This window comes from Convolutriloba macropyga, chromosome 7 (assembly GCF_964194025.1).
Source record: "Convolutriloba macropyga chromosome 7, txConMacr16.3, whole genome shotgun sequence".
Classification (NCBI taxonomy): domain Eukaryota; kingdom Metazoa; phylum Xenacoelomorpha; order Acoela; family Convolutidae; genus Convolutriloba; species Convolutriloba macropyga.
Genome location: NC_134474.1, coordinates 24,412,014 through 24,425,640, shown reverse-complemented (window position 1 = coordinate 24,425,640; position 13,627 = coordinate 24,412,014). Strand labels below are relative to the sequence as shown.

The 13,627-nt window shown below is 36.5% G+C and overlaps 1 protein-coding gene across 1 annotated transcript in view; it reads right to left on the bottom strand.

The window, feature by feature from the left end:
- LOC142342711 (F-box and WD repeat domain-containing 11-B-like) overlaps positions 1 to 13,627 on the bottom strand; it is a 192,004-nt gene that overhangs the window by 2,781 nt on the left and 175,596 nt on the right. The window contains exon 10 of the mRNA XM_075394228.1: positions 1,177 to 1,452. Within this exon, the coding sequence (XP_075250343.1) occupies positions 1,177 to 1,452 (276 nt within the window). The remainder of the gene's footprint in view (positions 1 to 1,176; positions 1,453 to 13,627) is intronic.

Genomic DNA, 13,627 nt, shown 5'->3' with positions numbered 1-13,627 from the left:
TAAAAATCAATTTAAAAAATCAAGAAAAACGAATACATTTAATTGGTCAGCATTCGAGACATAGAATTGACAACGCGAGATGAAGATTGATCCTTCTGAACAGAACAAAACAAAGAAAAAAAGCAGAATTCAAGCATACAATACATTGAAAAATTTTGCAAAAAAATGGTCAAAAAACTTTTAAGACTGCATTTATGAAAAAAGAATTTAACTGGATTTCAAAAACTTAACGACAAAAAATGATTGATTTTGGATTGAAACGAAATTAAGGTCCCTGATGTTGAACAAAAAGACTATTTCTAGTAATTATAACCAAAAAAACAAGAAAACTGACAAAAATTGGAAAAAACTACCAAAATCGGATTAGCATATGTAAATTTTATGAGAACAAAATTACACGGAGGTAGAAAGAGGCGTTGAATATATGAATTATGAAAAAGAAGTTGCCATATTATCTTGATTTTTGACAAAAAGACGGCTGAAAGATCTGAAAAAAAAAGAAATTAATAGAAAAAAGCCAAAAATTAACAAAAAAAATCAAGAAATATGTGCCAATTTTGAACTTGAAACGCATTTTCCGGCTCTCCAAAACACTGTGATATCAATTTTCGAGGTTTACTTTTCAACATAGCATCGAATAAAAACTATTTACAAAAACCAAATTACCAGCAAAAAAAATTGGGGCACTTACACGAAAAAACGGCTTAAAACGGATATCTATATGTGCCATTCAGTCAAAAACTACTTTTCAAAAAGTCAAAAAGTCATTCATTAAACGCAGCGCAAGATCAAAAAACTTCTCTCGCTCAGAAAAAATTAGTTCACACGGCAATTTTACTCACTTTCGCTTCTAGGTCAAAACAGCGTCTGAACGAATAGTACTTCCGGTAAAAAAACCTTAAGAAAAACAATACTCCTCTTCGTGTCGTAAAAAAAGACAGCGCCCCAATACAATTCAAATTCTTTGAATTGTAAAAAATTAGGAGAGCTATAATAGCCGGCTGAGACGATGAGGGCGGCTATTAATAAGTATATGGAAAATTTAATAGCTTATGCGCCACCTTGCACAATAAATAGGGCCATTGCTTATGGAAACATTTTTTTGTGGGATTAGAATTCTCAATTTGATAAAACTCAAAAAAGTTCAACACTGATTCATCTAGTAACGGTACTAACTTGTAACGTGGTACCCTGGGCCGAGTTGCTCACACTAGTGGGCGAGGTGGTTGTTGGTGCTGCGTTGGGTACATAGGTATTTGGGGCAAGGGGCGCGGGCGCAAGTGCACCCACCTGCTGGCTTTGGGAAAGGTTACTGTTTTCATTGGTGTTGTCGTTATCATTCCCTTCTTCCCGCCCTTCGAGGAAGTCCCAAATGATAATAGTGTCATCGTGAGAACTGCTGACTATTTGGAACTCGTCAAACTGCAGACGGAACACGCGCCCTGTATGTTGCTGAAAAAAACACGTTATTATTAAATCGATAACCTAGTTGCTCAATTAATCTTGAATACAGCTTAAGTTTAATGAACTTTAACATTTTTTGATCTTTTTGTTGCCTCAAACAATTCGTCCCACAAAAAGAGGCTATATAACATTATTTATCATTACAATCACTATGATACCTACATAATCGGTTTCATTTCCAGGCTCAGAAAAATGCAGCAGCGACCAATTTTAAAATAGATTAGCTATTTTATAATAGAAAAACATTCTTGTGAGTTCAAAGACAACTCAAACGACAGAAATCATTACTCAGAGCAAAGGCAGTTTACGACATAGCCGGCACATTGCCGGAAAACAGCCGCCGTTGACGCCTGGCTGATGTTGGTATCGAATTAGGTAGAAAAATAAAGAGGTAGAAATTGAGCAGCTGAATTTTATACAAGTGTCGAAAAGGGTGCTAGGAAAATTGGCCGACAGGGCGTTTAGCCGACAAGGAAAAAATGAGAAATTTAGCCGACAGTTTTTTCATAATTGGTAATAAAAGTCCATAATTGGTCCATAAATCAGTTGTTCGGTTGTGATAGATTCATATCAAGTCCCACGGGCTGCTAAGGCATGGCCATGGCGCGCGAGGCATGGCCATGGCCAGCGAGGCATGGCCAGATGCGGTAAAATACGGTCCGATCATGGGTAGACCTTCGTTACACTAGTTCATGAAAAAACTGCTGTATATTTGTCCGCTTACGAAATAGTGTTTCAAATTGGCCAATCACATCTTTAGAATAAGTTTTATTGCTCATTTTATCGAAATTGTCGGTTAAATTTCTCAATTTTTGGTTGTCGGCTAAACGCCCTGTCGGCCAATACGGCCACCGTCGAAAAGTGTTCTATAGTAAACCGCAGTTTCATTAGATTTGTTTAAAAAGCAAATTCTACCTCTTAATTGGAGGACAAGCTTACTAATCAAGTAGCCGCATACCCTAAGAAATTTAATGCGCTAAATGTAATAAAATAATACAATGGGACAAAAGACACAAAAAATCTCAAAATCAGAATGTTTTTACTTCAGTCTATAGTAACTTATTAGTAAACTTTCAAAATGAAAAAGAAATTGAAAGAAAATGAAAAATTGAAATATATTTTTCGTTCTAATTCAAAAGAGTGAACAATATAAACCCTCTCCGGATTTTCTACTGAATTACCTTTTTCAAACTCTAATCCCTCCCTGAACTTTCGGTATTTTGCTTGCTCACTTCTCAAAGAACAGAGAACCATAAGGCCTATTCGAGTCTTAAAAAAGACGAGAGAGCCTAAATAATAGCCCTTTGAGTAGATGACCGCAGTTATTTAAAACAAAATTTGCATCCAATAATAGTGTGGCCTCGCTGGGAGCGTTATATTCTATCCATCACAAGCTTCAAGAGAGTTAGTGCAGAACGTTAAAGAAGCCAAAACATTACCCAGCAGACCAAAATTCTGCATGGTATCAATTCAAAAAGTAGACGGCAGATTTCGCCAAATAGAAATAAATCCTATCTACCCTCGTCAAAAAGCAGATAACAGAACATAGCTGTCTTTGCCAGAAAATGGTTCCGAGAGGTGCCTAGAACTGTAGTCAAAATACCAATGAAAGAAATAAGATCTAAACACATAGAAAGAGACAAACTGAAGTCTTAGCCTTAAATCTTGATTTCAGAAACCGCACTCAAATAAATTTCTTTAGAATGAAACAACCTCATTTGAGCTCAACTACTCATTTTTTTTGTAAAAAAAGATCATTTTGATAGTGACGTAAGTCAATTGCGACCAACAAGTTATTCACCCGCATGATCAAAGACTTAGCTAAGGTGAGTAAAAAATGACGCCATGGACACAACACTTGCATGAATGAATGAGCAAAAGCTGATTTGCAGTGAGCATGACATCATATGGCCGCAACAAAAATCCTGATCAAATAAAAAACCCATAAGACTGGCTCAGCTATCACTGGCTCTTATTAAAAATTCAAGGTATCTTTGAAAACCAGCAAAAAATCAGTTTTTTTAAAATCACAATTTGTTGCATTTAAAAACTGCCATAATAATCGACAAAATGGGCGGTCATTGAATTATTCTACTTTCACAACAAAAAAAAATAGTACTAAACATAAACCGACAAACGTCGGAAGAATTGCTCTTGAACGACAGGCGAGGCAGTTTAATTCATGGTCTTTTAGTCTATATCAATTTTTCTTAATTGGTGCAAAAAAGTTTTCCCCCACCGGGTTCCGAACCACTGACCTCTCGATCCATGGCCACCCCCACTAACCACTGTGCTACGAGTCACTTAATTTAGCTCTGCTGCAACCGATTTAATATTAGCAACTTCGAAGCACTAGAGCTCACTCAAAAATGATGAACGAAAGCGTGAAAAAGTCACTCGAGAAGTCAAAGAATGTTCTAGAAGAAAAGCGCGAAATTGTCAAGCGAAAATTTTGCATAAAAGAAGACACACACGTTTTCAAAAATTGCTCTGAACTTCGTTCAAGAGCAATTAAAAACCTATACTAATCAGTTATATAATGAATAACAATTTCGCTATTAAATTTTGGATTCAATATATCCGTCACGAACACCAGTTTTTTACAACAAAAAATAGGAAGAAAAATACGAACTAAACAAAAACACTCGGATGAAGCAAAATTTGCAAACTATTATTCGCAAAGCTCACCTTGAACTTCAGAAAATGTTCTTGATGATAACGATCATTAAAACTGTTTATCTTTATTCTAACAATTAAAACAACGGGAAAACATAGCGAGCACAGTGTCCAATGTAGCTGCGAAAAAGACTTACAAGCCTTAAATTCAGATGCTGGATATGACTTAGAAGCTGGATATATGAGCTGATAAACAACAATTCTTATTTTTTCTAGATGAAGCGGGACGTCATATGGTCTTAACAAAAATGACATAAAAAGCCAGAAGGACAATATATCGCTGTTTTCTCTACCGCAGCTATTAACAAAGAAATCTCGGCGCAGTCGAAAAGTCATAACTGTCAAAAAAAAACTACATTCAGAAGAGAACTGATTATAGACATTGAACCATAACCGACAGAGTGCACAAAAATAGCCGGTATCGATTCCCCTTACCCCAATGGGGATTGAAAGAACAAAAAATAACAAAATTAAAAATGAATTTACAAAAAGATTTTTAACGTGAGAACTATTTTCAATGTCATTTAGCAGTTAACCACACTCCTGTCTTTTAAGAAGAGGATAAAGGGACAAGTAACAAAACCAATAAGCATTAGAGAAGGCAACTACGACTTATAAGAACGAAGTTCAAATATTGGTCATCTAAACTTGTCGGTGTTTATTTCTATTTGTGAATTAGTTTTTCGATACCAACTCGATTGATTCTCAATTGTTTTACTGAGTAACTGCTGTTTAAAAGCACTTCGATCAAAATGAGAGGATTAAAACTAGCCAGAAGAAGCCAAAAATATTTCACGCAAAACAAGCTGTGAACTAAGGTAAAGCGAATCGATCTTTTTTTTCGACGTAAAAAAAGGCCCGCTTTAGTAGCCGGCTGATAATATGGGGACTGATAATCAACAACATAGCTGGCAAATTGTCAGAAAATAGCCGCAATAGCTTCGTAGATCCGCAGTCTCAAAAGGAAAGTAAAAGAAACACCAAAAAAGAAACTTTTTTCTCAAATGCTGAGATGTTATATTTTGATCAAGAATCTGTTTAACTTATTGCTGCTTACATTAGCTAGTCGTAAAAATCCTTCACTTAGAGTGACACGCACTCACATGACCTTATCTCTGAATTAAAGTAAAGAAAAGTCAATTTCAGAGTGAGGAAGTCAATTTTGAGTGAGGTAAGGCATGTGTGACTAAAAATTTAATCAAGCAAATAAACACAAAACAATCTTCACTAAGAGTGAAAAATGACGCCAAAAGCACCGTTCAGTTAAAATTGCATGAAAGAATGAACAAAAAGCAGATATGAAGTAATTGTGACGTCATATGGTCGTACCAAAAATGGACGAAACAAAAAACAGCAGGACAAGTCCTGAATTACATTCCAAAAAATTTAATTCACTAAAGGCCTGACAACTAATATTTTCACATTAATATCAAACTAGGACTGCAAACAATTCAAACGACCCTATCTGCGCAAAAACGCTAAAAAAACTAAAAACAATGTTAATTTCTTTTTCCAAGATTTAAAAATAAATAATATTAGCATCAGATTATTAAAATAAAGACTTTACTCGTCCTTAAATTGTCAAAAACGATAACCGACTAAGGTAGCAAGAATTGCCTTATAACAACTAGTGGTAGCTCAAATCTATTGCAGCCTGCTTCAGTCTGGGGGTAACTAAATTCACTAAGGAGGGCTTCAAATGACGTCATTAGAGGTTATACATACCACTAAACATTGAAAAAATTACCAATTCTGGCGTTCTTCATTTGGCTTGTAGTAGTAAACTGCCATTAATTGAGTTCAGTTGCTCAAAAGGTTCAATGAGAGAGAAATTTAGATGGCTCAAAGCTCAAAAAGTCAAGGGCGCAAAAGTCACTCGAAAAGTTGAAACGGTCAAGTTTTGCACGCAAAAGACCAACAAGTTCAGAATAAATGCTTCGAACTTCATTCGAGAGCAAAAAAGGTTAACACTGTGGAAGCTAATGACAAAAAGTGAAGGAGGCAAATATGGTAAAAACCAACTGTGTAAAAATAAAAATTTTTGAAATGCATGGGCTTGCAAGTAAAAGACCATATTGCTTCATGCCTAAATCTTTAACCACAGCATACCATAACCGCTGAGAAATCATAAAATACTTTACGTTTTAGCAGTTTAATGGCAAAACTCTCAAAATTACCTGATTATTTCGAAAAATAACAGTATCTCAGTCAATGAAAAAGTTGGAGCTGATAAGTTGACCAAATCCGTAAGAGAAACTACAAAAGCTTGCAAGACTCAGGAATCAGCTTTTAGTTTTTTTTTAAAAAAGTGTCAAAACAGGCTGCTAATTTTTGAAAACAAATAGTGTATAAAACACAGAAACCAAATCTACGTTCTGAAATAACCAATTCGATTAATTTAATCGTCATAAGCAGCCATGAGACCTGTCATTAATAAGACTAAATTCTTGAAAAATTCTAGACAAAATGTATTGAAATATATTCTATCAAATTCATAGAAAACATTAATTTCGAACAGAACAAATTAAATCGATTCAAGTAACCCCAAGTAGTACCTACAAGACCTGTCCCTATGGAGATTAAATGACAAAACAAAAATTAAAACAACTGGTAGCAAAATCAAATTTTTGAAAAAAGTAATGTTAAAGTCATATAAACTAGCAGCAGTTAACTCAACCATTAATTATGTTCAATTATGCCTCATTAGCAAACCATCAAATATGTTATCTATGACAAGAAAACAGAAATATTAATAAAAAGGGCGCAAAAACATGCTCATTAACACTTTAGGACCCAGAATTTTGTCAAATTGATTTAAAAAAGCATTAACTGCCCGATTATGACAACAAGCAACTTTAAAAGGCGCAACTAGAAAACGTATGTATCATATTAAAAAGACTCAAGAGAAACAACACAAGTAAAACATAACCGACTAACGTCGGGCGAATTGCTTTCAAATGACCGGCGAGCGGTTGGTTTCGTCAGTACCTAGCCACTGTTTAGTGAGGTTAGCTTTAGCTTGATTGAAGGGGCCTGAGATTAGGGTAATAGACGATGACGTCGCGCCACATAACAGCCGCTGAAGTGCGGCATCAACAAAAAGAGTTAAGGAGAGAGAGAGAGAGAGAGAGAGAGAGAGAGAGAGAGAGTGAGATTAAACGTGAGCGAGAAAAAGAAGGAAAGAAACGCCAGCCAACACAGAGAAAGAGAGCTAGGAATTTTTTCCATGATGAGATTCGACTCCACAACCTCAAGTTTTCTAGCCTTGTTAGTAACTAAATCATATAAAAGTTTCCGTATTTCGCACTAAAGAAAATGTTCAAAAACAATTTTTATCTCTGGATTTTTGTCTTGTAACCCATATGCAAGACTTAAAAAGCTTCGTTGGCCAGTAATGATCGTTAAACTCAGAAAAGGATAAAAATATTTAAAAATTTAATAACATAGCGGGCAGATTGCCAGAAAATAACCGCGATAGCTTCATAGATCTGCAGTCTAAAAAAAATCAGTAAAAGGGACACCAAAAAATTCTTTTCATTGAAGGATGATATGCCATCTTTTGGTTAAAAATCTGTATAAGTTTTTGCTGCCTCTATAACCGGCTCTCAAATGACCTTCATTTAGAGTGACACACACCCATTTGACCTTATCTCTTTGAATTAAAGTAAATAAAAGTCAATTTCAAAGTGATGAAGTCATTTATGAGAGTGAGGTAAGTCAAGTATGACCAAAAATTTAATCTCGCGAATGAACAAAAAAACTCGCTCCACTAAGAGCGAAAAATGACGTCACACACGCACTTCTTCAGTTGAAATTGCATGAACGAATGAACAAAAAGCAGATTTCAAGTGGTTGTGACGGCATATGGTCGTAACAAAATTCGCGACGACGAAATAAAAAAAAACCAAGAGCAGGCTAATAATAGCCCCAGCTATCGCAGTGCGGCTATTAAAAACAATTGGAAATTTTATCAAAATCTTGCCGAAATTTGTGATATTATTATCTTCAGAACACCATTTCATTGTCTCAAGAGACTATCCAGTATCCCTATTTCAAGCCTTAAACAGTTTCACTGGCTCTTAAAGGTCCATACACTTGGAACATAACAATTTTTCAAATATTTTTAAAATTAAGTTTTATCAAAAAATTGCGAAAACTCGAGTCATTAAAATAAAGATAAGCATTCATTAACTCCAGAAATTAAGCAGCAGCTTACTATTACACCTCGAAGGAGGTTTCTTGGCATTTGAGTCACTAAAAGCCTAGAAACAATGACAAACAATTTCAAAAAACATGAAGATTGCCAAAAACTTTTCAAAAAATGCTAAAACCCGTTAAATGGTAGAACCTTTAATGCATTCAACGCATGTACAAACTCCAATGCATCTAGAAACTATACAAAAACTTATTATCAAACTCTAGAGGAGGTTCCTTGGCTCTTGAGTCTGAATAAACCTATAAAAAAACAAAAAAAGTCGAAAAAATCGATAAAATTTGTGATATCAAAAAGTTTAAAACTATTCTACGGCCAAAAAAGAAACTTCATTAACCTATCATCAAAGCCCAGAGGAGGTTTCCTGGTTCTTGAGGCTGGAAAAACTTGGATAATGACAAAAAATTTCGAAAAAATTTGAAAAAAAAATTCAAGTTTTACCAAACAATTGCTAAAATTCGTGATGTTGAAATGTTGAAAACCATTCACTTACCACAAACTATGTAGCAAAACTTATCATCAATCCCTTGAGGATGTTGTCTGAACCCTGGGGCTGAAAAACCTCGAATAATGACAAAATGTTAAGGAAAATTTTAAAAAAATGCAATTTTGGTCAAAAAAAGCTAAAATTCGTGAAGTTAAGATCTTCAAAAAATTCCATTACGCCTACAAACCCTACAGTAAGCAATTGTCAAACCCTAGAGGACGTTCCTTTGCTCTTGAGATTCGAGAAATCTAAAAAATGACAAAAAAATTTCAAAAACCTTGAAAAACTTTGAAATTTTTTTGTCAAGTTGTCAAAAAAAAATCGCGATGTTTAAAAATTGAAACCAATCTATTATCACTAGAAGCAAGGTAGTAATCCATTACCAAATCACAGAGAGGATTCTTGGACATCTAGTGCTGATAAAACTCAAAAATGACAAAAATTTTCAAAAAGCTTGAAAAAAATGTGAAAATTAGTATAAATTTGCAGGTTTTTTGGCGACCGGTTGTTCGTCAGTAGCTAGCCATGGTAGGGGGGAGGGGTGCACCGGGTTGCTGATGTGGGTTGGTAATAGTATGGGGTGCAACAGCGCAGTTGGGGGTTGGCAATAGTGGGGGGGGGGTCATCAGTTGGGGTGGGGGTCTCCAACCTCTAAGAACCGCTCTGTTGCCCGGGGCGGTGCACCGGGATGCTGATGGGGGTGGCAACAATAGGGTGGGGCAACAGGCAACAGCGCGGTGGGGGGGGGGGGGGGGGGGTTTGGGGGCAATATTGGGGAGGGGGGTCAGCAGTTGGGGGAGAAATTAAGCAGCATCTTACTATCACACCTCGAAGGAGGTTTCTTGGCTCTTGAGGCAGGAAAAGCCTAGAAACAATGACAAACAATTTCAAAAAACATGAAGATTGCCAAAAACTTTTCAAAAAATGCTAAAACCCGTTAAATGGTAGAACCTTTAATGCATTCAACGCATGTACAAACTCCAATGCATCTAGAAACTATACAAAAACTTATTATCAAACTCTAGAGGAAATTCCTTGGCTCTTGAGTCTGAATAAACCTATAAAAAAACAAAAAAAGTCGAAAAAATCGATAAAATTTGTGATATCAAAAAGTTTAAAACTATTCTACGGCCAAAAAAGAAACTTCATTAACCTATCATCAAAGCCCAGAGGAGGTTTCCTGGTTCTTGAGGCTGGAAAAACTTGGATAATGACAAAAAATTTCGAAAAAATTTGAAAAAAAATTCAAGTTTTACCAAACAATTGCTAAAATTCGTGATGTTGAAATGTTGAAAACCATTCACTTACCACAAACTATGTAGCAAAACTTATCATCAATCCCTTGAGGATGTTGTCTGAACCCTGGGGCTGAAAAACCTCGAATAATGACAAAATGTTAAGGAAAATTTTAAAAAAATGCAATTTTGGTCAAAAAAAGCTAAAATTCGTGAAGTTAAGATCTTCAAAAAATTCCATTACGCCTACAAACCCTACAGTAAGCAATTGTCAAACCCTAGAGGACGTTCCTTTGCTCTTGAGATTCGAGAAACCTAAAAAATGACAAAAAAATTTCAAAAACCTTGAAAAACTTTGAAATTTTTTTGTCAAGTTGTCAAAAAAAAATCGCGATGTTTAAAAATTGAAACCAATCTATTATCACTAGAAGCAAGGTAGTAATCCATTACCAAATCACAGAGTGGATTCTTGGACATCTAGTGCTGATAAAACTCAAAAATGACAAAAATTTTCAAAAAGCTTGAAAAAAATGTGAAAATTATTATAAATTTGCAGGTTTTTTGGCGACCGGTTGTTCGTCAGTAGCTAGCCATGGTAGGGGGGAGGGGTGCACCGGGTTGCTGATGTGGGTTGGTAATAGTATGGGGTGCAACAGCGCAGTTGGGGGTTGGCAATAGTGGGGGGGGTCATCAGTTGGGGTGGGGGTCTCCAACCTCTAAGAACCGCTCTGTTGCCCGGGGCGGTGCACCGGGATGCTGATGGGGGTGGCAACAATAGGGTGGGGCAACAGGCAACAGCGCGGTGGGGGGGGGGGTTTGGGGGCAATATTGGGGAGGGGGGTCAGCAGTTGGGGGAGAAATTAAGCAGCATCTTACTATCACACCTCGAAGGAGGTTTCTTGGCTCTTGAGGCAGGAAAAACCTAGAAACAATGACAAACAATTCCAAAAAACATGATTTCCAAAAATTTTTCAAAAAATGCTAAAACTCGTTAAATGTTAGAACCTTTAATGCATTCAATGCATGTACAAACTCCAATGCATCTAGAAACTATACAATAACTTATTATCAAACTCTAGAGGAGGTTCCTTGGCTCTTGAGTCTGAATAAATCTATAAAAAAACAAAAAATGTCAAAAAATTGCAAATTTTATGAAAAAACCGATAAAATTTGTGATATCAAAAAGTTTAAAACTATTCTACGGCCAAAAAAGAAATTTCAGTAACCTATCATCAAAGCCTAGAGGAGGTTTCCTGGTTCTTGAGGCTGGAAAAACTTAGATAATGACAAAAAATTTCGAAAAAAATTGAAAAAAAATCAAGTTTTACCAAACAATTGCTAAAATTCGTGATGTTAAAATGTTGAAAACCATTCACTTAGCACAAACTATGTAGCAAAACTTATCATCAATCCCTTGAGGATGTTGTCTGAACCCTGGGGCTGAAAAACCTCGAATAATGACAATAAAATGTTAAGGAAAATTTTAAAAAATGCAATTTTTGTCAAAAAAAGATAAAATTCGTGAAGTTAAGATCTTCAAAAAATTCCATTACGCCTACAAAATCTACAGTAAGCAATTGTCAAACCCTAGAGGACGTTCCTTTGCTCTTGAGATTCGAGAAACCTAAAAAAATGAAAAAAAATTTTCAAAAACATTGAAAAAATTTGCAAGTTGTCAAAAAAAAAATCGCGATGTTTAAAAATTGAAACCAATCTATTATCACTAGAAGCAAGGTAGTAATCCATTACCAAATCACAGAGTGGATTCCTGGACATCTAGTGCTGATAAAACTCAAAAAATGACAAAAAATTTTCAAAAAGCTTGAAAAAAATGAAAATTAGTATAAATTTGCAGGTTTTTGGCGACCGGTTGTTCGTCAGTAGCTAGCCATGGTAGGGGGGAGGGGTGCACCGGGTTGCTGATGTGGGTTGGTAACAGTATGGGGTGCAACAGCGCAGTTGGGGGTTGGCAATAGTGGGGGGGTCTCCAACCTCTAAGAACCGCTCTGTTGCACGGGGCGGTGCACCGGGATGCTGATGGGGGTGGCAACAATAGGGTGGGGGCAACAGACAACAGCGCGGTGGGGGGGGGGGGGGGGGTTGGGGCAATAGTGGGGGGGTCAGCATTTGGGGGAGAAATTAAGCAGCAGCTTACTATCACACCTCGAAGGAGGTTTCTTGGCTCTTGAGGCAGGAAAAACCTAGAAACAATGACAAACAATTTCAAAAAACATGAAGATTGCCAAAAATTTTTCAAGAAATGCTAAAACTCGTTAAATGTTAGAACCTTTAATGCATTCAATGCATGTACAAACTCCGATGCATCTAGAAACTATACAAAAACTTATTATCAAACTCTAGAGGAGGTTCCTTGGCTCTTGAGTCTGAATAAATCTATAAAACAAAAAATGTCAAAAAATTGCAAATTTTATGAAAAAACCGATAAAATTTGTGATATCAAAAAATTTAAAACTATTCTACGGCCAAAAAAGAAATTTCAGTAACCTATCATCAAAGCCTAGAGGAGGTTTCCTGGTTCTTGAGGCTGGAAAAACTTAGATAATGACAAAAAATTTCGAAAAAATTTGAAAAAAAAATCAAGTTTTACCAAACAATTGCTAAAATTCGTGATGTTAAAATGTTGAAAACCATTCACTTACCACAAACTATGTAGCGAAACCTATTATCAATCCCTTGAGGATGTTGTCTGAACCCTGGGGCTAAAAAACCTCGAATAATGACAATAAATGTTAAAGAAAATTTAGAATGCAATTTTTGTCAAAAAAAAGCTAAAACTCGTGAAGTTGATCTTCAAAAAATTCCATTACGCCTACAAACCCTACAGTAAGCAATTGTCAAACCCTAGAGGAGGTTCCTTTGCTCTTGAGATTGGAGAAACCTAAAAAATGACAAAAATTTTCAAAAACCTTGAAAAAATTTGCAAGTTTTGTCAAAAAAAAATTCGCGATGTTTAAAAATTGAAACCAATCTATTATCACTAGAAGCAAGGTAGTAATGCATTACCAAATCACAGAGTGGATTCCTGGACATCTAGGGCTGATAAAACTCAAAAAATGACAAAAAAATTTTCAAAAAGCTTGAAAACAAATGTGAAAATTAGTATAAATTTGCGGGTTTTTGGCGACCGGTTGTTCGTCAGTAGCTAGCCATGGTAGGAGGGAGGGGTGCACCGGGTTGCTGATGTTGGTTGGTAACAGTATGGGGGGCAACAGCGCAGTTGGGGGTTGGAATAGTGGGTGGGGGGTCATCAGTTGGGGGGGGGGGGCGTGGTCTCCAACCTCTAAGAACCGCTCTGTTGCCCGGGGGGGGGGGGGGGGTGCACCGGGATGCTGATGGGGGTGGCAACAGTAGGGTGGGGGCAACAGCGCGGTGGGGTTGGGCTGGGGGCAATAGTGGTGGGGGGGGGTCAGCAGTTGGGGAAGGGGGGTCTTCAACCTCAAGAAACGCTCTTCACACCATATGTATGTCTCCAAAACGGTTTGGGCTGAAACAGAGCTGAAAGGCTCTAAGAGCACTTAATGCCCGCTGGGC